We start from the raw sequence: 24,591 nt of genomic DNA, 5'->3' as shown, positions 1-24,591 counted from the left end.
TCTGGTTCATTATTGAAGTTCGAGCTTCTATATTGGATTTAGCTTGGATTTGCACATCGTGATTTGAAGACTGGAACCTCTGGCCTGGTCCTTAGAACTGTACTGTCTCAATGACAGAGTGCCTGCTGGGTAAATTTGGCTGTTCCTGTGGATTCTGTATTTGGCATTGTTTTTGTGGTGATGATCTGACTCCGCCTCCAAATGCTAAGCTGCATGTGATGATCGTGTGTGAGTCTTTTATAACAAAAGCAGATTTCAAGGGCTGCTCTAATTTGAGCAGAGGAGAGAAGCCTCCTCCCCAGCATTGTGGAGATGACCAGGATCTAACAGACACAGGGAGAAATAAGCCAAAGTATGGCTCCGAGGCAGAGGATCACCAAATTCACACACATATAACACAAAAATCATGGAGGATGTATATTTGGCAAAGGGCTGTTCTCATCTCCCCAGCAATGCAGTTCTCTGTCTGTTCTTTTTGGCTGTATAATAAAGGAATGTGTCATAGCTCAGGGTGGCCTTGGAGAGAGCCGCTGCAGCTGCCCAGCTGTCTCCTACAACACAGCCCAGGTCCCCAGCATTAGGACGAGGTGAAGAAGAACATCTGCAAAACAGTGGGCCAGAGACAGCACTGAGGAACAGCTATATAAGGCTAAGGAGAATCCAGCCAGGGTTAACACAACATGGTTGCTGTAAAGCTTCCAAATTTCATACATTCGTTACTGTTCATTCCCTGGGGCTTGCATGGTCCACTTCTGCCAGTACAGAGGCCCTAACATGTATGTGTACATTGTAGACCTTTTGGCAAACAGACATCTGGCTCCTCCCCTAAGAAGCTTCCCTGGCTGCCTGCTCTGTCATTTCCCCTGGTCCTCACCCATGACCTTCCTTGTCTTGTTCACTGTATCGTTTAGTGACGAACGATAATTAATTCCCAGAGTACCATATGTATTAGGGACACTCATAGCCCAGTTTCCCAGAGGGAAGCTGAGTGTGGAGGGCAGACACTCCTTCTTACTAATGTCACTCCATTCATGAAGAGCAGAGCCATAGCCAGCCCTCAAATATTTGTTAAGCAAGCAGATGACCTGATCAGAAATCATGGCCTCCAAAGTCAGGAATCTTAGGAAAGCCACACGGTGTTGGCTCTATTCAGAGAGTGGTGTGGGGTCTGATGGTTCTTCATCCATTTGAAACAGTTCCTCCCTCTCAAGTCGAAGGCTGGCTGTAGTGAGATCTCTTTACCTCTGAGCCCCCCAACTAAAGTGTATTCGAAGATGTATATTTTTAATGACAGATTTTGATAGGGCCAAAGTAAATATCTCTAACACATGCGCCCACTTCACAAAAGCATTGCCCCAGGACACTTCTCAGAAGTGGCTCTTTTCCTTACCTGAGAAGTCACAGAGACCGGAAAACCCTCCACCTGGAGTGAGCAAAGAGAAAGAGTGGAGATTGTAAAAAGATATGAAGGAAGCATCAGCTCTGTGTCTGAACCACAAACCTGACCACATCCGGCCCCCTTTAGATCATAAGCCACTGCCTTTCAGAGGACATGTCTTCTGGGGTTTACCAGGACCTCCCCCAGAACCCCCCCCCCCAGCATCATCTCCCTGGGTCACTAAAGCAGAAGCTGTTAAATATTTTGGAAAGCACTAGATACTTTTAGTATCTAGTATTTTTTTCTTTATGCTTTTGGTCAGAGTCATATTATGTATCCCAGATAGGCCACAAATTCACTATCCTCCTGCCTCAGACTCCTGAGTGTGAGTTACAGGTGTGTGGTACCACACCAAGCATGGCCTTAGTGTACTGTCACTGTGGCATGAATACACCTGTAGGCAATGACATCTGTAGGAACACGTGTCTCTGTGTTCTAATAAAACCTTATAGACACTGAGATTTTAGCGTCATTGAATTTTTATGCATCATGTTTTTCCTTTCTTTTTTAGTTTTTTAGAACCACAGGGAAGCGAACAGAACCTCTGTTCATGTACCACGCAAAACTGAGAGGCAGCCTTCGGACTTAGCCCTGGTCTGTGATTGGCAGTTGTGATTGTGCTTTGAGGTACAACTCCAAAGCTCCCCCTCCACTCACGACACCCTTTAGACCATGCTGACATTTTCTATAGAGCCGGAACAATTACTGTGGGCACACTCTTGCATTGCCCTGCCCACCAGACCCCTCAACATTCCAGTTTCCCTCTGTGTGAACCATCTTTCTCCTGACTAGAAGGTAAAAGCCTGACCACAGGGTCTCTATGAGTCTTCTTCATTTATGGAACTCAGTGCCCGGCCAGGTTTGGGCAGTGAAGGCTTGCTGACATTCCTAGGACACCTGCATTCCTGCCGTATTGACAACACGGTCAGTTTGGAAGCTCAGCTCAGTGCTTCCTAATCCCTCAGGTGCATTTGGGTTTGGCCTCATAAGACATTCAGGGTAGTCAACAAACCTCATGTCCTTGCATCCACATGATCAGAACCCTGCCACTCAACACTCGAGGAGCCCGTGAGTGCTGTGTCCACAGGCATGCCTGGTTTGACAATTCAATCAAAATGCTCAAACCTGCCATGCCTGTGGACACAGCCCAGAGTACACACGACTATTAGGCAATCAGCTTACTCCGCAGGGACAGCTCCACCACCAGGACACCCCCTGTCTGGTCACGTAGCATACGCTTCCGTTTGTCACAGTTCTGAAGACCGGGAGGAGAAATGAGAAAAAAGACAAAATGAACTTCAAGGAGTCAAAGTCCCCAGTCGCTACATAGCAACTGATAAATTAAGTACACACCACGCCCACACATTCGTGCGCCCACGCATGCACACAGGCACACATGCACATGTGCACGCACACCTAGAATTCATCGGCTCCCCAGGCTGGGGACTGCTGGGGAGTTCATTAGAATTCCAGTAGAAGAAGGGGCACTGTACCTTTCTATAAGCTTGTACTCTTAACCCAGAGATAAACGAGGCTGCTCGGAAAAATGAGTTCTGCTTCATTTTCTTTTGTTAAAACTGCAACTCCAATACCCATCCTTTGATCAAGAACTAACTGGTCCTCCTCCTCCCGGCCCTGCACTCTCTGCTTCTTTTCTCTCTTCCTCCCTATGTTCATAAACATCTGTTTTCTCACTTCGTGAGTTGGTGGAAGGAGAGAGTCAGCCTCCTTCCTGTAGCTCCTTGGACCATGTGGGCTGGCAGCCTCTTTAGAAGTACAGGCCTTGGTGGCCTCCAGTCCCCAAGGAGGTGTTTGCAGCTCAGCAAACCCCAGAACCATAGGGTATTGGCTCTCCCTCCTGTGTAGTTAACTGTGACCCAGACATCCAGCATTTCTCCGAAGACAGTCCAATCCAGACTGCAGTTGCCTATGTTTACAGTTCTGTCTACATCTTGGATTCCTTTACCTTTCTAACTTTTTCAAAGCATTTCCGTGCCCATTATTAGCTTCATTTAAAAAAAAATCTTATATTGTTCTCTGACATGGAAACAGCCATCAGAACTGATGACATCTATTCGAAGATGATAAAATTTGGCCCAGTGGGACAAATGACGCATATCAGACTGGTAAGTTTTGGTAGCAAGGTGGACAGGCCCAGACCTTCTGCCTCCGTACCCTGGACCCACAATTCCCAGGTCAAATCCAGCTCCTCCAGTACCAGCCAGTCCCCTGGGGGTAATATCTTCCTTTTGGCACCAGGACCCTCACCACTGGGCAGGAGAGCTTCTCGCTGTCACAGATGAACGTCTCACAGTGTAGCCAGACCTTGGATAGTTTGGGGATGTTCTGGAACCGGAAGGCATTGAATTGGAAAGTTGCCCTGTGATCTTTGCCATTCTCATGCACGAGGACTGTTTCATCAGTGGGACAGCTGGGATACATAGAAGAAGGGGAAGGAAACGTCACACAGGAGAGCTCCAGAGAGGCTCTAAGGCAAAACCTCACACAGCATTCTGCTAGCTGTGCAGCATTGTGCAGCTATTTGTCTTTCCAGAGAACTCTGATCTCTAAGTGTGAGGTCAATTGCAGGGCATCGGAGTGGATGTGATTGTTCTGTCCTAAAACAGAGGGGAGTGACTTACGAGGACCCACACATCTGCTAAGTTGAACCCCTGTTCTAAAGAAGTAAAGTCTCCAAGAGATAAAGCCCTCTCCATGACTGGCATTTGGAGGACCCCAGGGTAACCCAAGGGAAGGACATCCATGGTGGGTGGGAGTTGTGTTTTCCAATGTTGCCATAGAGACCTAAACTTGAGCCACACCCACCAATTATCTCTGTGTATATTATTAGGTTTTTCCTGAAACTGGAAAAAGGAATTGATGTTCCATCAATCATACATATAATAACTTCTATAAAATAATATAGTCCTATTTTCCATATATGATCTAGATAATGACTGGAAAGAAATATCTAAATGTATGTTTATTGAGACAGACAGGAGGACCTTAGAAATGTCATTTCAGAATTCTCTCTCAGAAGTCATGAGAGAGAAACAAAGGTTGTGCCTTCCTATCTGGGCCAAGGGTCAGAGTTATTTCTGTTTGTTGTGGCCTCGGCAGAGACAGGGCTGTGAGAATTTTCCAACTTATGAGGATCTGACAGATTGTTTGGTCAATAAACCTGAGATCCTCGCCTGAACTCAAGACACGAAACCTTAAAATAGCTCTTTGCTGCCAGAGTGCCCTAGCCTTGGTGTCAGTCAGTGGAAAATCCGTAAGAAGAGCTTTGTGAGTGGGGTAGGGGAGGCAAATAATGGGCAAGTCTAGATGCCTTGGCAAAGGCAGAGGCACCTGCCTCTCAGTGACAGCTACCTCTGATTGCTTGGATGGGCAGCCTACATGACCAAACTCTCCAGCCCCACGTGGAATTGCCCTTTGAGGGAGTGCGTTATTACAGGTATGCTCATGTATTCAGAAAATACCTGGTAATATATCTACTGTAATATCACTGAAGACTCTAGCAAACTCGCGTTCCAGCAAAAGGATCCAGTATGAACAAAAGATGTCCTCCCAAGCCACAGTGAAAGACACCAGGACATACTGGACTCACCGCTCTTGCCTTGACTCTGGAGAGTGACACTTACCCCTTATTGATGAGCTGCCATTGCAAGGGGTACATGAAGTCAGCTGAGGGGGTGGCCCAACAGCTATTCAAGACTACTTTAAACCTGGGAATAGAACAATCTTGTATCACTAAGAACCACTTTTGTGTATAGAGACATCTGAAAACTGCAGTCTGTTGACTGGTCCTTTTTCCTTAAAAATATACACACAGAGTGAAGGCACTTACCGAATGCTTAGGCCTTTGGCTTCTACTCCTGCAAACAGATCTGAACCGATTTCAGATGTTTCCAGAATGAAGGGAGCTTCTTTCTTGGTGGAAAACTTGGCATTCTTGGAAAGGAAATAGGGACATTAGGCCTTGTGACCTCTCAGAGTGAGCCATTGGGTCTGGTGGGAGGAGACCCAATTGAGATGAGATAGAGAGGGAACCGACCCGAGGAGCAGGTGCAGGAGACCATAGGTTAAACTCTAGATCCAGAGAAACGAAACCTCTGAGGATGCTGATGTCATCTTAGAAGGGGTAAAGACATTGGCTGGTCATGGTTAGACACACATTGTCTCAGTGATGCTAACAAACTTGACGGATGAAAAAAATGATATCACCCAAGGATGTGAAGATAGGATTCCTGTGATTTCACAAATCACTTACGGCCAGGAACAATCAAATGCTGTAGCCCCTCACTACCTCTGACCCCTGCACTTTGTCTGAGCAAATGATCACCTGGATTTGAAAGTTTATGACTTGATTAACAGTGTGGTTATCGACAGACATAAGTCACTGATTTCCTGCAATGAATCTGGGTATCATTCTATAGATTTGGATAGTTTCTATATCAAGATATTCTGTTTATTGAGATATAATATTTGTGAATGAAGAGAGATCTGTCACCAAGATATTCTAGGAGGAGAGAAAGACAAAAGAAGTAAATTACACAGCACGTTTGACTAATATATAGTATGTAATATTAGAAACCACAAAAATAGCAAAACTGGATTGGGAACTTGAGGAAGTACAGTAAGCTACATTTAGTGTGTGTGTTGTATGTGTGTGTGTTCATATGCACGGTTGTGTGTGGGTGGGTACATGAGTGCATAAAGGTACACGTTTGTCTGTGCACATGTGTGTGGAGACCAGAGGACAACCTCTGGTTTCATTCCTCAGGCACTGTCTACCTTGAGTTGAAGACAGGGTCTCTCATTGACCCAGAACTCACCAAGTCCTGGCTGGCTAGTTTGGAATAAACAACAGGGACCACGTGCCTCTGCCTCTTGTAGACCACAAGTGATGTTGTTCTCAGGTTGTTTGTTTTTAATGAGGGTCTGGAGATTGAACTCAGATGCTCGTGCTTGCAGGGAAAGCACTTCACTGACAGTTTTGAACAGGGCAGCCAGGGAGGACTCGTTGAGGAGGTAGCATTTGAACAAGGCTTGAGGAAGGTGAGGAAGGGGCTGTGGAGCCACAGCAGAAGGAATGCATCCACAAGGCGGAGGCCCCATGGGTGACAGGATAGCGAGGAGCCAGGTCTGGAGGAAGTTTGGGAAGTAGAGGAAGAAGGCACAGGGTATGAGATCCCAGGGCTATGTGGTAGATTAAGGAGAGCAGGCCCTGTGAGCACATCAAAGGCTCACTAGTGCTCAGCACTGGCAGGGTCAACTTCCCGGCTCAGGGACTAAAATTACCATCTTCAGATAATGTTCAGGTAGTTATTAGGAATAACAACTGTAACTGACTTCCTCAAAGGCTGCAACTTCTCCACTCTGCCAGTCTCCTTTCAGTTCACTTGAATAAGACCCTAGGACCCCTGTCTGGTGTTAGCCATGACAGATGCACTGGCCAGAAGGGCTAAGATCCCAGGAAAACCAGGCCCCCATTGTTGATGTAAGACCCAGTAGAAGACACTTAGTCTTTGGAACTCTGTTTCTTCGTTCCTGTGAGATGGGAACAGAACAGAAACAGAACACAGGCCAGCGTAGGTCTTGGCTTCCTATGGGTTGAGGACACGAGGCTTTGTGAGAAGACTCTAAGCTCCTCTCTTACTGTATTCTACTGAAGCAGGTCCAGCCAAGGCTCCTACATGCAGCCACCTAGAAGCTGGCTCCCCTTCTTCTGTCTGTCAGGCCTCTGCACCACATTAATGGTTGCCACAATTAAGCAACAGTATTCCCAGTTATAAGTGCCTTACTTGCATAGCATGCAGCCAAAGTCACGGCTTCCTGGTGGTTTTGAAAGTAATTTTGGTATTGCCTAAAACTTATGGGATTGCAAGGGACATTTCCACACATAGAAAGTAACTTGAGCAATTTAGTTTCCAGGTCACCAGAGAGACATTTGTGTGAAACCTTTTTACTGGAGATCGGCTGGTAGAGTGTGATCTCTCTACTGGTTGATCAACTGTCCAAGTTTCCATCAAAGAGAAGGACAGAAACTGGACTTTCCATTCCTGATAACTACAGTAATGTGTAGTATGTACTTCCCTCCCTCCATCCCTCCTTCCATCTCTCCCTCTTTAACTCCCTTCCTTCTCCCTTTCTGAATCTTTCTATACAGCTCTGACTAGCCTGAAACTCACATGCAGACCAGGCTGGCTTCAATATTCCAACAATCTCACTTCTTCATCTCAAGCGACTTTATAAATCCAAACCACCATGTCTGGCACCCCTACTTTCTTTTTTAACATAACATCAGATAGACCTGTCTTCAGACAACTTTACCTTGGTAAGCTGTTACATGCTGGGGCAGTTTATCTTTCCCATCCTTAAAAGCAGAGAGACCACACAAACTACTTTTCTGCCCTACAAGATGAATGAATCTGTTGAGAAACCACGTTCAAGCATTCTTTACCTTGACTAAAAGGTTGACTCAGAACCAACTAGTCACCCAAGTTAAGGGCAGGTATGTCTCACAGAGCAGAAGTTTATCTGGGAAAATTTAGTAATTGCTTTTTTTCACAGGTGAGAAATAATGGTGAAAGGAAACTAGTTTAAAGTGAACACTCCTGATATATTCCTAGAGTCTTCCAGAACCTGGATGCTCACCTGTGGCCCACAATGTCTCTTATCGGCTTATCAAAAGACTAGAATAAAACATTTCAGTTCTGGGTCCCTCTTTTGTGACAGAGGCACTGACCAACCAGCTTGTGGTCCCAGGAGAGCAGCTGGGATGGCAGATGAAGGAATGAGCGAGAGAGACAGTGTTCCACTTAGAGGTAGGGAGAGGTGGACCAACATCATCTCATGGAATTATTTCAGCAGACAGAACCAAACCTATTAGTAGTTTAGGGGTGGGGGTGTCAGGTTTTACAAGATAATCTAAAGCACAAGGCCCAGCTCACCTGAATCACTGAAAGAGGTGGAGTGGCCGCCCCTCAGCGATGCAAGCGAGGTGGACTTCAGGTGTGAAATCAGCTGTGAGGCCAGCTCTGCAGTTTGCTCTGATTTCTGGAAGGATCTTTAATCTTTCTTGTTTGCCTACGTCCACCTCAAGTCTTTTCATTTCTTTTTGTATCGCTAAGAAGGCTGACCAGTACTGTTTGGATTTTAAGAAGTTGACCTAGTCTCACACTGACATTGATATTCGTCTCTATAATGGCAACAAACACTAAGAACACTCAGAGAGTCCATGTGAAGTCTGGCCTGGGTCTACACTCATCAGAACAGTTGTCCTCCTGGGTATTTACCAAGTTCATGCTGAGTACTTCTAAAGATGACTTCACCGAATCTTCCTAACAGATCTAAGGAGTACATGTCACGGAGTTCTTATTTCATGGATGTGGAGATGGAAGTGCAGGGAGGTGGCCTAACTTTCCCAAAGTTGTTTAACTAGTAAATGGTGAAACCAGGCTTCGTGGAATGTCTCATGTCCCCCCTTTTTGCCCACAGGGCCAGGCTGCTTCTGTAAACAAACAACCTTCCTTTGTCTTCGACTGGGAGTCATAACTTTCCCCTGGGAATATCAACTATGGGTCCTTGGCCAAAGTGAGTAGGGAAGGATAGAAAGGAGACAGTGCGCATGCAAAGTGGAAAGAGTGTATTTGGGGGCTTAGGCTCTGGGCTTCCCAGAATCTTAAGCAATTAGCAGTGTGTTGGATCCATTGTTGTATGTAGGGCATGGTTCTGTTTCTGGTAATTTGATGGAAATATATGCAAGGGGGCAGTGGTTGCTTTGGAAACACCCAAGAATGCCTCAAAGTGGAAAAGGGGTAAGGGGGTAGGGATACGTGGGTTAGCCAGAGAAAACTGGGCACACAGTGAAATAGAAAGCAAATCAAAAGCGTCTGGATAGCGGAAGTAGCACTTTGATGAAGTCCATGTGTCCTGGAGGGACTTTTGACAGTGGGATTTTGGGGATACCTTAGCTTCATTTCTAGACAATTCAGGAAGTAGTTTCTGTAGCTCAGAAGATGGACTGATGGTGAAGATTGATTGATTAGCTGATTGATCGATTCATTGATTGATAGAAGAATATGTTCCTTTTACTTCTGAGGTTACAGTCATGTCTCAGACTCAACCTTGTGTGGTTGATGAGTTTTAAAAACCCTGATCTCTATATCACTAAGTATTCTGAATGTTCTTAGGATCGAATCTACAGCCTTACCTCCTTAGAATAACAACTACTTCTGGGCAGGGGCTTGTAGTAAAGACTGTAGTTCTTTTGTGGAAAGCTGTGTCACCATGGTTACATCATCCCGGGTTACCTATCCTGCCTTGATCCCTAAAGACAGGTCAAGTGACCCTGTGGGATTTCTTGTCTCTGGTGCAGCCCCTAGTGATAGGAAGCCAGGGCTAGTCTGGATTTTAAGGAAACCTGAAGATTATGCATCTTAGCGATTCTTCTTTAACAATTTTTTTAAAAAGAGTCAAATATTTGAATCACAATTAGACACGGCCTTTGCGGGTGAAGGGCCCTGACACTGTATAGCATGCCCTCTGCAGGAAGAATCTCAGTTGGGGAATCTCTGTCTTCCCACATGCTTCTCCATGGCATCTGGTCTTGGGCAAACATCTCCCTTCCTTTGGATTTCACACCCTTAGCTACAAAATAGACTAGGTTATTTTAGGAATTTTTTTCTAGCCTAATCTAGCAGTTAAATGAATTCTGGGGGTAGGGGTGGGGGTGGGGGTGGCTAATGGCTTCCAGGCAATAGGTGAAGCAAGTTCACTGTTAGTGAGGTTTCAGATGGGGCAGTGTTTTCTCTCACCAAATGAAATAGTTCAGATGTGCTGCCTTCTAAGGACACCTCCAGGTTCGAATGCTTCGCACAAAGGTTTGTGTTTCTGCCTGCATCTTCCTCTGGCCAGCTGGGCCACTATCCCCTCTGTGTGCCTATGTCCTCACTGGAAGCTGCAGCTTAAAAACAAAGTGTCCTTTCTAACGGGAGAGCAGCTGGGCCAATGGCCAATGCATATTTAGTTTCTCTGGAGCACTTAATTTTGAGAGAGACCGAAGTGTGCCCTTAACTATTAATGTCAACACAGACAGCAGGTCCAGTCAGACAGTGAGGAAATCTTTCTGTAAGGCTCAAGGGATTTCAGAACCAGATAAACAGAGGCTAGCCCTGAGCCTTGTCTTTAGCCCTGGCTTAGTCAGGGAGCGCAATGCTTCAGACTAAATTTTTTTTGGCGATCCCAATGGCAAATAAATCTCTGGAGAGAAATGTAGTGGAAAACAGCCTCAATTAAGAGACATGGGTGCCCTGTTGTCTGTCCAGTCATCTTGCCTTAATCTTTGTACTAGTGAAATGGGAAAGTTGACTACAGCTGTGCTGGCCTTCCCTTCAGCCTATGAAGTGAACCTTCTCTCGCACCCAGGCTTTAAAGCTAGGCCAAGGCAGTATGCCACCTTTGACGCTCCAGAACAGGGCTCTGCCCAGAGGCCAGAAGATAGTGACTCCTATGGAAGTGCCCCGGGAAAAGGGCCACAGATGGAAAAGGCAACCTGGACTTACAGTGTAGAAGTTGAGGGACAACTGGCTTTCAAATGTGCCCATGCTCCCGTTCTTGACGTGAACAGTGGCCACTCTGAAAAGGGGAGAGAAGTTTGCATAAGGACTGAAACATGTCTGATTGACAGGGACTGTAGTATCCTCAAAGTGACAAGCCCCCCATCCCCAGAGCGGCTTACCTCTGGTCAAAAGCAGCCTGATTCACCAAGTAGGTGGAGTGATAAGTGCAGGAGAAGGAGTAGTTGACAGGCTGATTCTTCACAATCACTGTGCTGTCGTTGGACACGATGTGGCTGTAGAAGTGGTAGATGGGGGGCTTGTACTAGAGGAAGGAAGAAGGTAGTTAGGGTGTGCGCTGTACCCTGAGATGGGACTGAGGATTCTGGGAAAAGTGGTTGACAATGACTTAGTAAAAAAATAAAAAATCCAGTAAAAAGCTGGGCGTGGTGGTCCATGCCTGCCACCCCAGTACTTGGGAGGTGGCGGGGTGCTCAGGGGTTCCAGGGAAATTTCAGCTACATAGCGAGTTTGAAGCTAGCCTCAACTACATGAGACCCTGTTTTGAAATATAAAACAAAGCAAAAATCCCCCTGAGGGGACAGAAATATTTATCGGGAGCAATAGAAGCCATTCTTTGTGTGTGAGGTGAAAATATTTGTAGAGTTCTGGCGTCCCTTCAGTGAGGTCTCTGTATGCAGAGGGAAAGTCTGTGTTTTCATGAATCTATATGTTCTGACTGAGGAACTGCATCGGCAGTCTCCATTTCCAGCCTCAACTTTCTACCCACTCTCCTTGTCCAAGTGTCCCATGAATGTCTTTGTCTATCTTCCACTCTAGATCATAAGTCTGTAGTTAAAACTTCTTTTAACCATAAAGCGCCAATTGTGGAATTTTTTCTTCTGGCCAGTGTGTCTCAAAACTCACTTTTAAGATTATGAATACCGGTTTTAAAGTAAATGGACTGAAAGCGTAGAGATGGAGAGAGACGGTTTCTACTTCAGCTCACCAGGGTGCACTCACAGATATCATCCTTGTTCAACTCGCTCAGGGCTCTTCCCATCAAACCCGAATCCTCTGGCACGCAAGGAAGAGGATCTGGCTTTTTTTGCTCTGGGGCATACAAGTACAGTAGTCAGGGCAGTAGGAATTCTTGCCCATGGTGCTAGATACTAAATCCTAAGGGAGCACACTCTCAGATAAAAGCTAATGGCTCTATGGGAAGGCTCATGTAACAAATATCTCCTCTGTCATGTAAGGACACTTGTGGAGAGGCTGCGGTCCTTTTGTATCTGGGGTTTCCCTCCTCACCTCCACCATGGATAATCACATGACCCTGCTTAGGAGTCTATTACTCTCTGAGTCTGCTTTCAAACACGTTTCCCAAAGCTCTTAACTGTGACTTCTGGTCTTGGGGGGAAAGAATGACTTGTTGATTTGGGCATCCAACCCAGGGACAAAAGCATCAAATTTGAAGTAAGAAGTAGGCTTTGCCTCTATTCAAAGAAGGAAGCTTTGCTGCTATCCCCATTTCGTAACAAACTAGGAGAATAAAAGTCAAGTCCAAAGAGTTATCTAGGGCTGTGGAGGTGTTTGCCCAAACACAAGGACCTGAGTTTGGATCTCTAACACCCAGATAAAATACTGGGCACGGGGCACACGCCTGTAATATGAACACTGGGAGGTAGGGACGGGAGATCCTGGGGGCTCTCTGGCCAGCTGAATGGCCAGATCAGCAAGGTCTGGGTTCAGTAGGAGACTCATCTCAGGAGGTGAGGTGGAAAGTGAGAGAAGAAACTAACAGCAATGTCAACTTCTGGTGCCTGCACCTGTGTACATGGGCAGGAACAACCACACACATAAACCAGTGGAGAGAGAAGGTTTTTAGTCACTGAGCCGCCTAAGAAATTAAAGCAACAGGGCTGACTTTGGAAAGGACTTTGGATCATCACGAATCCTGTTACGGATGGCAGCAGAAATCTCCCTTTCTGTGTCCCATGGCTTTCCCATTCTCTTAAGCACTCCTGCCCTAGCTGGATTGACCTTACCTCTGACTGGGTTCCACAGTAGGACTTGTTCTTAGGTGATAGATCTGGGATGACAAACTGGTAGTAGCCACCTTCATGGACCCCATTGTAACACAGCCCGCCAAGTGCCAGCTGGTGTACTTCCCATCCGTAGGGACACTCGGGGATTTTAGTGATGATGGTCTTAGGGTAACAAAACACAAGGATGACATCTAGAAGAGGACACACGTGCTTTAAATCAGATGTGGTCAGTGCCTTGATGTCACACAGAATTCACTGACTACGATGAGTTTCCCCAAACTTCAACCTTTGATAAGTTATGCCACATACAATATTATCAGTATTTAATATATTTAAGTGGCTTTACATTGGCATTTAAAAAAACCTGTGGCTTCATTATAGAGCCAACGATTTTTTTAATATTTATTTATTTATCTATCTATTTATTTTTAGTAATCATGAGTATTAAATCTAGGGCCTCATGCTTGCTAGGCAAGAACCGTACCACCAGGCCATAGACCCAGCTCTAAAACTTTTACTTCATTTTAAAGAATCTACACATGAAATCCCAGACTGATACATGTATCCTGAAGGGAATGAGACTTCTTATAGTTTTAAAATGTCCGCTGAATTATTACATGCTCAGTGCTGCAAAATATTGTTTAAAGGCATATAATATGCACTGAGCAGTCAAACACTTAAAAAAGTGGACGTGTCGCACAGAAAAGGGAGGAAATATCTTCTAATTTGTAAAAACGTTGGCCCATTCAGTACATGTTTGCTTCTGATGGGGAAAGTCTGGTTGGCGCTGGGGGCTTCTGTTCCCCCACCTGATGCCATTTGTACCCTTTCCTAACCAAGCCGTCCTAGAGCTCAGAGCACTGCAAGTTGGAGACTGGGGGATCCGCATCTGGGAAAGCAGGGTGTCATTGGAGTACCTGCTTTATTTGGAGTGCATGATTTCGCCGAGGCTTCTGCAAAGAGGGCCAGCAACACGAAGGCCCTGGCCACCATCGCTCCTCTAGAGCCGATCTCTGCCAGGTGGCCAAACCAAACTGGCTGAGTGCTCACGTTCCTTCCAGGCCTCGGGTCTCGATTGTTCTGTGTTGGAAATATGAAGGAAAAGTTAAAGTCAAGGGTTAGAACAAATTATCCTACAATCTTATGCGGGGGTTTCCAAGGGAGCTCGCAGGCAATGCTGTCCTGAGCTTGTACCACTGGGGATGTGAGCGTCACAGGCGGTAGCTCATGTTCCTGCCTTTCTCTTTCTCTCTGGCCTGTAGATGCTGCCTCCCGGATGCTCCCCAAATCTCTAGCCCCTGTCCTATTTCTACCTTATATATCTAGAGGGTGTAAGAGAAACCAACTCCAGATAAGTCACAATGAGCACACATTATCCATGGCAGGGGAATAAAAGGTACAGTAATCCAATGGGGAGCTCAGTTACCTCCTGAATCTCATTTCTTCTCCTTTGCGGTTAGGTACCCCACCCCCACCCCTTACCGCCTCAACCAGGACTGGAAAGCAAAGCAGAGCTTTTCCTTCTTGTACTAAAAATCAACATAACAAACAAACAACTTCCAGGTAGTAACTGTCTTCTTTTATATTTTTTCTTGTTCTATTTCTTGCTTTCTTAGTTTCATATGGAGGGGAATGACATTTTGAATCTAAAATGATTTCAGTCTGGCATAGTTACGTCTAGCAGTCAGACACAATATAGGTTGTGTTACTGTTAAAACAAAGAAACAGATTAGTTTTCTCCACCGTTTCCTGATGTCTATAACTTCATCTTCATATATGGCTTGAAATCGCAAAGCCTTTAGGTGTTATTAATCTCTGCAAACAGGAATGTTGGATCACCCAGACAGACCTTGCTCTAAACAGCACAGGGGCTGCTACTCTTGTGGCAGTTCCAGACATATCCCTGGGAGTACATATAATTTCATGTTTCGGTGACATCAGGATGAATCTAACAACTACATACAAGTACTATAATAGAGTTGCCGTATTGTGGCATCTAAGGATTAAGAAAAGAGCTCTTTGGGAAGCTATTAAAACTTTCTAGGACTCAGCTTCCTTCCCTGCAAAATGGAGGCCGTCACCTTCATCAGACCCCAGGGCAAGAGAGCGAAGATGAAGGCTCTTGCCAAATGGCAGGACACCAGACTCACAAGTGTATGTGTGAAGCCGAATAGAAGTTTCTGGTAACATGCATGTGCCCTGTGAGGGGGGTTGCTTTCCTGCACACTGTCTTGTTGCAGACTCATGGCACAGAAGGCGTGTCTGCGTTGATAACGTACAAGCAATGTGTTTGATAGAAGCTAGTCGACGGTAGTGGACAGGGGAGGTGGATGCCCGAGTTGAACTATTTTAACACCGGGATGAAGGTCTGTGCAACCTGGAAACAGCAGCAGCAGCTCCCGGGTGCCAATACACATTCTTACGTGTGTGAATTCTGAGTTTCTCCCCACCCCCCACCTCTCCGGGCTTAGCGTGGCTTCTCCTGGTTTTCTCTTCTCTGCTCGTTATTAAATGTTCATGGTAAGTGTGCCAGCTCTGCTTTTGGCCCTAGAAGACATGAGTAGACTAGGGGTTGAATTTCTTTCCCTATCTAGGAACTAGTGGGGAGTGCAGGGCAGAGAGCAAGGTGAGTGCGTCCTTGGGTGTAGGAAGGGAGGAAGCAAGAGCTTCCCTGTGCTTGAAGAATGGACCAGGAAAGCCCAGGAGAGATGCTCACAGCAGCCTGGCTGCACAGAATGGACTCTGGTCCCAGCACGAACAGCTCAATAGCATCCTTCTGCTTGTGTTGGGACACACCTGTTATCTTCAAATACCAGCTTCTTTCAGCCAGATCTGACCTGGGCAGGTCAACTGTAGCACCAGACTCTGGAGACAGCTAGGTACAGAGATCAATCCCTGTCTCTAGAGGGAAGGTGCCATGGAGGCCGAAAAGATGCTACAAGGCATGATAGGGAAAGGCTGAGCCAGTAGACATCTACCTGGAGCCCAAAGCCCCCTTTGACCATTTATTGGCTGTCTATTATTTGGCAGGTGCTAAGTTCTGTGAGTCTAACTTTCTTCCTCTTTTGGAAGAGAATATTAATGTCCGTGACATAATGTTAATCAGAACATTAAATGAGTAATGTGTACAAATTAATGTTTATGTTACATGCATAGACATTTCCTCATTGAGGACAAGGCACCCAGAAAGCCTTTTGTGCCTGTGTTAGTGGGAACTGGGAAGATAGACGGTCTTCTAGGAGGGGAGCCCACTATGGGGAAGACATTCATTTCACCAATGCTAGGTGTGTCCAATGTCATCACAAGTACTGGTTCTGGAATTAAACAACACAGCTCTGTCAGATTTCCAGTGGCAGGATGTTAGGCAAGTAGCTCGACTTCTTTAAGCTTCTGATTTCTAATTTGTAAAATGAGGCTTCTCATCTCCTGTGCCTGATTCAAGTACGTAAAGAAATAACCCATGTAAATTGCTTAGCACGGTACCTGGCTTGAACTCGGCAGTAAAGACTACCTGCTGTAAATATAAGCATCAAAGGTTGGTATCCGCAGGCTGGGACAGCGTGTCCCCAATGTTCCCAGATGAACCCAGAGTGTTTCTATGGTAACAGCCTTCTCTTTGGAAGCCCACCCTAACAAAAGAGCAGGAGCTTTTGATTTGTAGAAAGGTCTCATCAGGATAACATTTGGGGACAGAAAAAGAGATCTCTCCTACGATTTCTTGGAGTGGAGAATCAGCTAACAATCAGGTACATGATACCGCTTTCAAGTGTGAGGGGAATGAGTGAGGTAGGACAGTGGATTCCACTTTTGTGGCAGGCTGGTCTCTAGATGTTTGATTTGCATAAGAGACACAAGGGGACCAAATGTGCTCAGGCCAAACAGTATTTGATACTGGTGTTGGTTAAAAGGAGGAGGCCTCTATTTTCTGTGGTAATTACCTTCCCTCTGATGCCCCACTCAACCCTTTCTCTGCTTTTTAATACTCCTCTGCCCCAGATGCCCTTGGAGTAAGAGGAACACCCCTGCAGGTGGAATCCAAATGCAGATCTCTGGCTCAGACCATTGCAGATTCTTCAAACACAGGGAAAATGGATTAGAAGATTTTATCAGTCCTAGGATTTAAAAAAAAAAGTCCATCAAAGAGAGTTTTATGGAAGACTCACCCAAAAGATGATCTCAACTCTCCTGTATCTTTGTTTTATGAGGTGCTAGGCAATAAAGGGTACTTTTCTGTTTGAACATCAGAAGTGATTTGGGACAGCCGGCCTAGGTCCAAAAGAGATGCCCTTTGCAAAGGGCAATCAACACTTTCCTTTGTAGCTGAGAAATCAGATGCAGGGGTCCAGTGGCAAGGGGTTGCAGTTGGATCCTGCTGAGGTAAGAGATGGAACTTTCAGACCAAGACTAATGAGCATGTATCAGGGTTGAAAAGCTGGTTTATTAACTTATTGTTGTACAGAACGCTGTTTTGAGTTCACTAAATGTTAGGTTTATTAAAGGACCCCGTTGTTCCCTGTGAGCTCTGAATCAAGCCTTCCTCCACTTTGCAGGAGACTGTTTGCCAGTTTGCAAACCAGTGGGCATTTTATTCTAGACTCCTCTGGCTCCAACCAGGAATGAGCAATTCTCCAGAGAAAGTACAAGAAAGTACACTCAGGAAGGGGACTTGAGGATATGGAAGGGCTCTCTTTCCACAGAGCATCAGTGAGTTAGCATCGTCTCTCTATCCCTAATGGGACCCTGCAGCTTCCCCCTCCCATCCTGCACCAGACCCTGCAGCTCCCCAGGTGCACAGAGGCCTATGGTGTCTGTCAACTGAACTGTCCAGAAAAGAGCCACATCTATTCAACAGCCCCAAGGCTGAGTGATTAGAACTGTTGTTATACAGAACTGTAATGTTTCAGGGTTGGGGGCAAACTGCCGTGGGCTATTAGCCCCCTAAATAGCCACATATTGCTCACCTGTGTTGTGACCTAAATCCTTTTGACTACTTAGTAAACATTTCAGGGTGTACTAACATACTTCTGGATTCCACCAGTCCAAGGGCTAAGAAGTGTCATCAGACAGCATCTGGGTCCTAGAGCGCAGACTTCCCCACTTACAACTGGCCTGCCTGATGCATCCACTCACATACGTGAAGATGTCTTGATTTATAGCTTTCTTCTCTTTGCTACTTTAAAACTAGACAAACTGTTATCTCATTGGGAACATCATATTTGGGGCAAAAAATAGAAGAACGTGAAGACTCTACCACGCAATGACCATGGCTCAGAGCCGTGCTTCACTTTCCTCTCGAAGGCTCACAACCTTCAGACAGACTCGAGGTACATCAAGTGGGCACAGGGCACACACACTGCCATCTCCCCCTTTTGTATCCATGCTAGACATGACTAATGAAGATCTTCTTCCCCTCTGCCCTCCAACATGCACCAGACACCAGGATCATTCCCACACTGTGCTCCAACAGGCACGAGCAGTCTGTTGGAAGTAACTCAGGAAGAGAAACTCGTTACTGGTTCCCAGAGCAAACCAATGTGCTGCTTCTAGGGCCGAACAGTTCACCTTACTGCAACGTTCACTGTTCCCTTATAGATTTTGTTAGCACTGAGATAGCTGCTGCCTTTTTGTATAAAGACCTTTCACCAGTCTGGAAGTTTCTTCACGACAAAGGATGCAGCTGGGCTTCTGTTCAACACTGAGCTTCAGCTGCAATGCAGGCTGTTGTCTTACATAGCTGGTGTAGCAAATCATTTACAGAATGAGTGACACAAAGTGTTTTGGAACAGGTATAACTTCTCTGTGTGTGTGTGTATGTGTGTGTGTGTGTGTATGCACGCGCGCTCTCGTGCATGTGTGCATGTGCCCATGTATGTCAAGAGCAGAGGACAACTTGGGCATCATATTTTTCCTCCTCTTTTTCCTTTTCCTTTCCCTTTTCTTTTTCCTTCTCCTTTTCCTCCTCCTCTTCTTCCTCCTCCTTTTCTTCTTCCTCCTCCTCTGCCTTTTCCTTCTCCTCCCCCTCCTCCTAATCTTCCTCCTTTTCCTCTTCTTTTTCCTCTTCTTCCCCCTCCAACTTCTCCTCTTTCTCTTCCTCCTCCTCCTCCTCCTCCTCCTCCTCCTCCTCCTCCTCCTCCTCTTCTTCTTCCTCCTCCTCCCTCTCCCCCTTCTGCCATCACTGCTGCTGACAGGATCGCTCACCAGACTTGGACTTATTGAGTAGGTTCATCTGACTGGGCTGTGAGCACCAGGAATCTGCTTCTCTGCCTTCCCAGATCTGTGACTATGTATATCAGCTTCCATTTCCTTTCTTGACATGGGTTGTGGAGAGCAAACTTCGATCTTCCTGTTTGCAAGGCAAGCACTTTACCAATGGAGCTGTCTTGTCAGTTCCTAAGTACAGTACTCTGTAAACTGTAAGAATGTAAGCTGCCCCTAATGTTAGCTTCCAGTGGAGGGGTGTTTAGTCTGTGCCATATAAAAGTCACAGTGTTCAAAATCAGTATTGTAATCATGAATGGTTGCAAAGAGCTGACTGAAGAAAATGGGGTTTTGTGACTCTGAGTCTCCATGTACTACCAAGCTAAAACGTGAGGCATATGAATACATGGTCACTGGGGAATTACAATGGCCATTTCAGCATTTTTGGGAAAGTTAAAAACTCGGGAAATCACAAAGGTAGTTTTCTGATGCTCATATAAAATAATCACTGTATTTTTAAAGACAAAATTACAATAATTTTTAATATTGAAAGAAAAACCAAATTATAAATCTTGGTAGACTTTCCAGCACATAACCTCTAAGTCACTATTTGGTAGAGGGAAATAGAAATGTTAAGTTTGTATTACAAACATTATATGCCAACAACTAAAATAAAAAACCCTTCAGTATGGATCAGGTCTTTGGTTCTGAAATGCAGTTCTCTGCTAATGTGGCCTTGAGGTTTAGCTACTGGGAAAGGACAACTAAAATGGATTAACCAGGGGATGGAGTCACGGCTCAGAGGTTAAGAGCACTGACTGCTCTTCCAGGGGTCGTGAGTTCAATTCCCAGCTGGGTCACAACCATCTGTAATGGGATCTGATGCCTTCTTCTTGCATGTATGCAGACAGAGCATTTATTCATTAGAAATACGTACATAAATATTTTTTATTTTTATTTTAAAATGTTAATCAAAGGCTTTATAAGTTTGGTAATGCTCAATAACAAGATGCCCATACAATCAGAAGTGTAACCCAATACCCAACCTAGATATACCAACTATCTTTGATTGGTGGAGACACTCGAACATCTGCCTCCATGTTCCCTTCCCCCCTTCCCCTCTCGTCTCCTAGCTCCTCCTCCTCTCCTTACTCCTCCTCTTCTTCTCCTTACTCCTCCCACTGTAGCTCCTCCTACATATCACCCTTCCTGTTAAGATAAAAATTTTCTCTAAAAATACAATTAGAGCATAACTATACCAATTTGTATCTGTAAGGTACAAGATAGACCTAAGTCCATCATTTTGTTGACTAACCAGAACCACTGTCATCTCTCCTATCTAAAAGATTTAGTTCTGAGCCTGGCTTTTTTCTTGGCTTTAGAATGAATGCCAGCTGAAAACCATCCTCTCAAGTCTTTTCTCTCAAAATAAATAGCTGGGATTGGCTATCAGACTATAAGTCTTCAACCCTGTCAGAAATCCAGAATGACTGAATTAACTGAAATTATGGGAATCACAAAGCATAGCTTCTAAACTTAGCCAATTTGTAGAAACCGCTTAACAGCTAGACAGTCCCTATTCTACAAAAGGTTTGAGCATCTGATCTTCAGCCTTCTGGCCCAGGATCATCTGACAGACCTAGTGATGCAGAATTATTAAGGGCTGATTACTCTGTCTTGGCAGATATAATCAGTCTGCTATTCCGCAAGTGTGTCCTTTTCTGGATAGTAATTTGTCTGTAGATGAAAAGAGGCAATTTTTGCCTAGTGGCTGTCTCACCACAACTGGAGTAATTCCAAAGATGCTCAATTTCTTCTTAGAATCCAAGACAGGAAGCTGTCAGGAGCAGATAGGTCTCTAATCAAAATGATCCTTAATGCAGAAATGCTTGTAACATCAATTCTGTGGACTTCTGATGTTTTTGAAAACCAACTATCCATGTAAGGCAATCTGGACTGCTGTCTGTTAACTCCTCTCAGCTATTTCTAAATAAAATATAGAAAACACCCTAACAATAAACTCAGAGCCATGAATTTGCTATAGGCCCTTAACTCACAGGCTAACCATCTCAAATCAGTTAAAAAAGTTAAAGAAGGACTGGGCCTAAGCCTTGTATTCCTAAATGTGTTATATAGGCACAATTCCTATGAGAGTAACAATATTAATCTCACTTCTATATCAACAAGAAACTCATACCAATGAAAACCTTATTTGAAATCAAAGAAAATTTTGTACCATTTAAGAAATTATAACTTCAGCTTAATGACAATTATACAAATTTCTACCAATACGTTATGACTATGCAATAAATCCTAGCTATTCCTCCCTGTTCCAACAAAACCACTACTTTTCCCTAGAAAGACAGCCCAATATTAACCACCTCAGTCCCCAAGCCCAGGGAATAGGGGTGCTGACTCTTCATTAACTTCTTCAAGCTGATTACAGGTGTTGAGATATTAGAAGAAGGGCAGGGGGAAGAGTAAATTGACAAGCCTCTGATGTCTGTGTCTTCACTGCATTGAGCTGAGTCCAGGACATCAGAGGTTCGAGCAGGTCTGCTCAGCTTGCTTGATAAGTAGATACACCAAGGCTGTGTATTCTGCAATATACAATTCTCAAAACAAATTTTAGTATCAAGATATTTTTTGTTTGAATTCTGGAATCTAGTCTTCTGGTGGCCCATCTCTATCATATCTAATCCGTATAATTCTGGGAGTTTCTATGGGGGTGTGCTGCCATCATCCTCTTATTCCCGCCTTACTGCTCTCAAATTCCCCAACATTAGAGAATCCAAACTATTGGGTACCAAGGCCCTCCACTTCCACTGATGCCTGACAAGGCCACCCTCAACTGCTTATACAGGTGGAGCCATGAGTCCCTCCCTTTGTGTTCTCAGGCTGGAGGTTTTAGAATGGCTACTCCAGCTTGTTTCTTAGGACCATTTGCTTGAAAAATTGTTTTCCAGCCTTTTACTCTGAGGTAGTGTCTGTCTTTGTCACTGAGGTGGGTTTCCTGTATGCAGCAAGATGCTGGGTCCTGTTTATGTGTCCAGTCCATTAGCCTATGTCTTTTTATTGGGGAATTGAGTCCATTGGTGTTAAGAGATATTAAGGAATAGTGATTGTTGCTTCCTGTTATTTTTATTATTAAAGGTGGAATTATCTTTGTGTGACTATCTTCTTTTGGATTTGTGGGAAGAGGATTACTTTCTTGCTCTGTCTAGGGTATAATTTCCCTACTTGTATTGGAGTTTTCCCGCTAATATCCTTTGTAATGCCGAGTTTGTGGAAAGATATTGTATAAATTTGGTTTTGTCATGGAATATCTTGGTTTCTCCATCTATGGTAATTGAGAGTTTTGCTGGGTATAGTAGCCTGGGCTGGCATTTGTGTCCTGTTAGGGTCTATATGATGTCAGTCCTGGATTTTCTGGCTTTTATAGTCTCTGGTGAGAAGCCTGGTGTAATTCTTATAGGTCTGCCTTTATATGTTACTTAGCCTTTTTCCCTTACTGATTTTAATATTCTTTCTTTGTTTTGTGCATTTGGTGTTTTGATTATTATGTGACAGATGGTATTTCTTTTCTAGTCTAGTCTATTTGGCATTCTGTGGGCTTCTTGTATGTTTATGGGCTTCTCATTCTTTAGGTTAGGGAAGTTTTCTTCTATAATTTTGTTGAAGATATTTATTGGCCCATTAAGTCGGGAATCTTCACTCTCATCTATACCTACCATCCTTAGGTTTGGTCTTCTCATTGTGTCCTGGATTTCCTGGATGTTTTGTGTTAAGAACTTTTTGTGTTTTGTGTTTTCTTTGACAGCTGTGTCAATATTTTCTATGGTACCTTCTGCACCTGAGATTCTCTCTTCTATCTCTTGTATTCTGTTGGTGATGCTTGAATCTATGACTCCTGATTTTTTTCCCTAGGTTTTCTATCTCCAGGATAGTCTCCCTTTATGATTTCTTTATTGTTTCTACTTCCATTTTTATGTCCTGGATGGATTTGTTCAATTCCTTCACCTGTTTCATTGTGTTCTCTTGTAATTCTTTAAGGGATTTTTGTGTTTCCTCTTTAAGGGCTTCTACCTGTTTACCTGTGTTCTCTTCAAATTCTTTGAGAGTGTAATTTATGTCCTTCTTAAAGTCCTCTATTATCAACATTAGAAGTGATTTTAAATCTGAATCTTGCTTTCCTGATATTGGGAATTAAGGACTTTCTAGTGTGGGAGAACTATGTTCTAATGATGCCAAGTACCTTGGGTTGCTGATGCTTTATGTTCTTGCACTTGCCTTTCACCATCTGGATCACCTTAGTGCTACCTGCCCTGTCTCTTACTAGAGCTTGTCTTTCCTATTATCTTGGTTGTTTCAGAACTGTGAGGGGTGGGTGTTACTACTAGGGTTAGAACTGGGGCCCAAGATCTGCTCAATGCTTGGGCCCAGACCAGAAGGAACCAGTGCTCTGGGCCAGGAGTGAATTCCTGGGTCCTCGTGGGTCCCAGTTACTCCCTGTTTGGGGCAGGTGTTGCTGTATCCTTACCTAAGTTGCTGCCCAGGTTAGAGCTCCTGAGAGGCCCGCTTCCACTGGGTTTTGTGAGATTGGGTGTAGAGCAGCCGCCCAGGATCTGCTCAGTGCTCAGGCCCAGACCGGAAGGATAAATAAATTTTTTTAAAAATGGATTAACTGATCACTAGTTGCAGGAAAAACAGAAATATAACACAAAATTGTCATCTCCTTTATCAGCCATGTTATTAAAGCTATAGAGCCATAGTGGACTCTTAGGTATGGGATATAAACATTCCTATGCTATAGGAAGCTTTTGGGAGCAAGGATTCTAGGGATGAAGAGTAGAAATATTAGAGAGTCTCCAAAGGCTGCTGATGGAGGAAATGGTTGAAATGAGGAATCCGTGGGCTTTGGAAATCACAAGCAGAAGCTGGGAATGACAGAAAAACACTGAGCAGGATCCACAGGAGCCAACAAGCTGTAGGATTGATACTATATGGTGAGGGCTTTCTTGTTGATTTAAAAAAAAAGTATATATCTCAATGGCATCTCCACAGTCTACAAAGTTCATCTTCCTGCAAAGACAAGCTCAAGGCTATCTGTTATTTGAATTCTTCTGAGATCATCTTTCTTCTGGAGACTTTGGATTTTTGCATTTTTCTGTTGTCTGGGCCATGATGTATATAGCTACTTTGTGTGTCTTGCCTTCTTAACTGAACCAATAATGTGTACACTTTTGAATATTTCTATGCTGAAAATTGCCATAATCGTTATTTATGGAGTAAATTTTAGGTTAGGTTCTATGCAAGAATAAGATAGATAGATAGATAGATAGAT

General features: G+C 44.5%; 1 protein-coding gene across 1 annotated transcript; it reads right to left on the bottom strand.

Annotated features, from left to right (window-relative positions):
- Window positions 1-551: 551 nt before the first annotated feature.
- Tectb (tectorin beta) lies at window positions 552-14,134 on the bottom strand. Its single transcript, XM_028776395.1, has 10 exons — window positions 13,967-14,134; window positions 13,050-13,240; window positions 11,184-11,326; window positions 11,008-11,080; window positions 5,289-5,392; window positions 5,083-5,166; window positions 3,707-3,869; window positions 2,621-2,693; window positions 1,391-1,423; window positions 552-601 (listed from the first exon to the last, which is right to left on the bottom strand). Exons 1-10 carry the CDS (start codon window positions 14,040-14,042, stop codon window positions 552-554), a joined length of 990 nt encoding a protein of 329 aa, XP_028632228.1. The 5' UTR covers window positions 14,043-14,134.
- Window positions 14,135-24,591: the final 10,457 nt, after the last annotated feature.

This window comes from Grammomys surdaster, unplaced genomic scaffold (genome assembly GCF_004785775.1).
Source record: "Grammomys surdaster isolate TR1022 unplaced genomic scaffold, NIH_TR_1.0 66, whole genome shotgun sequence".
NCBI classification, from domain to species: Eukaryota; Metazoa; Chordata; class Mammalia; order Rodentia; family Muridae; genus Grammomys; species Grammomys surdaster.
Note: the sequence above shows the minus strand (reverse complement) of the source record. Positions and strands in the feature narration are given on the sequence as shown.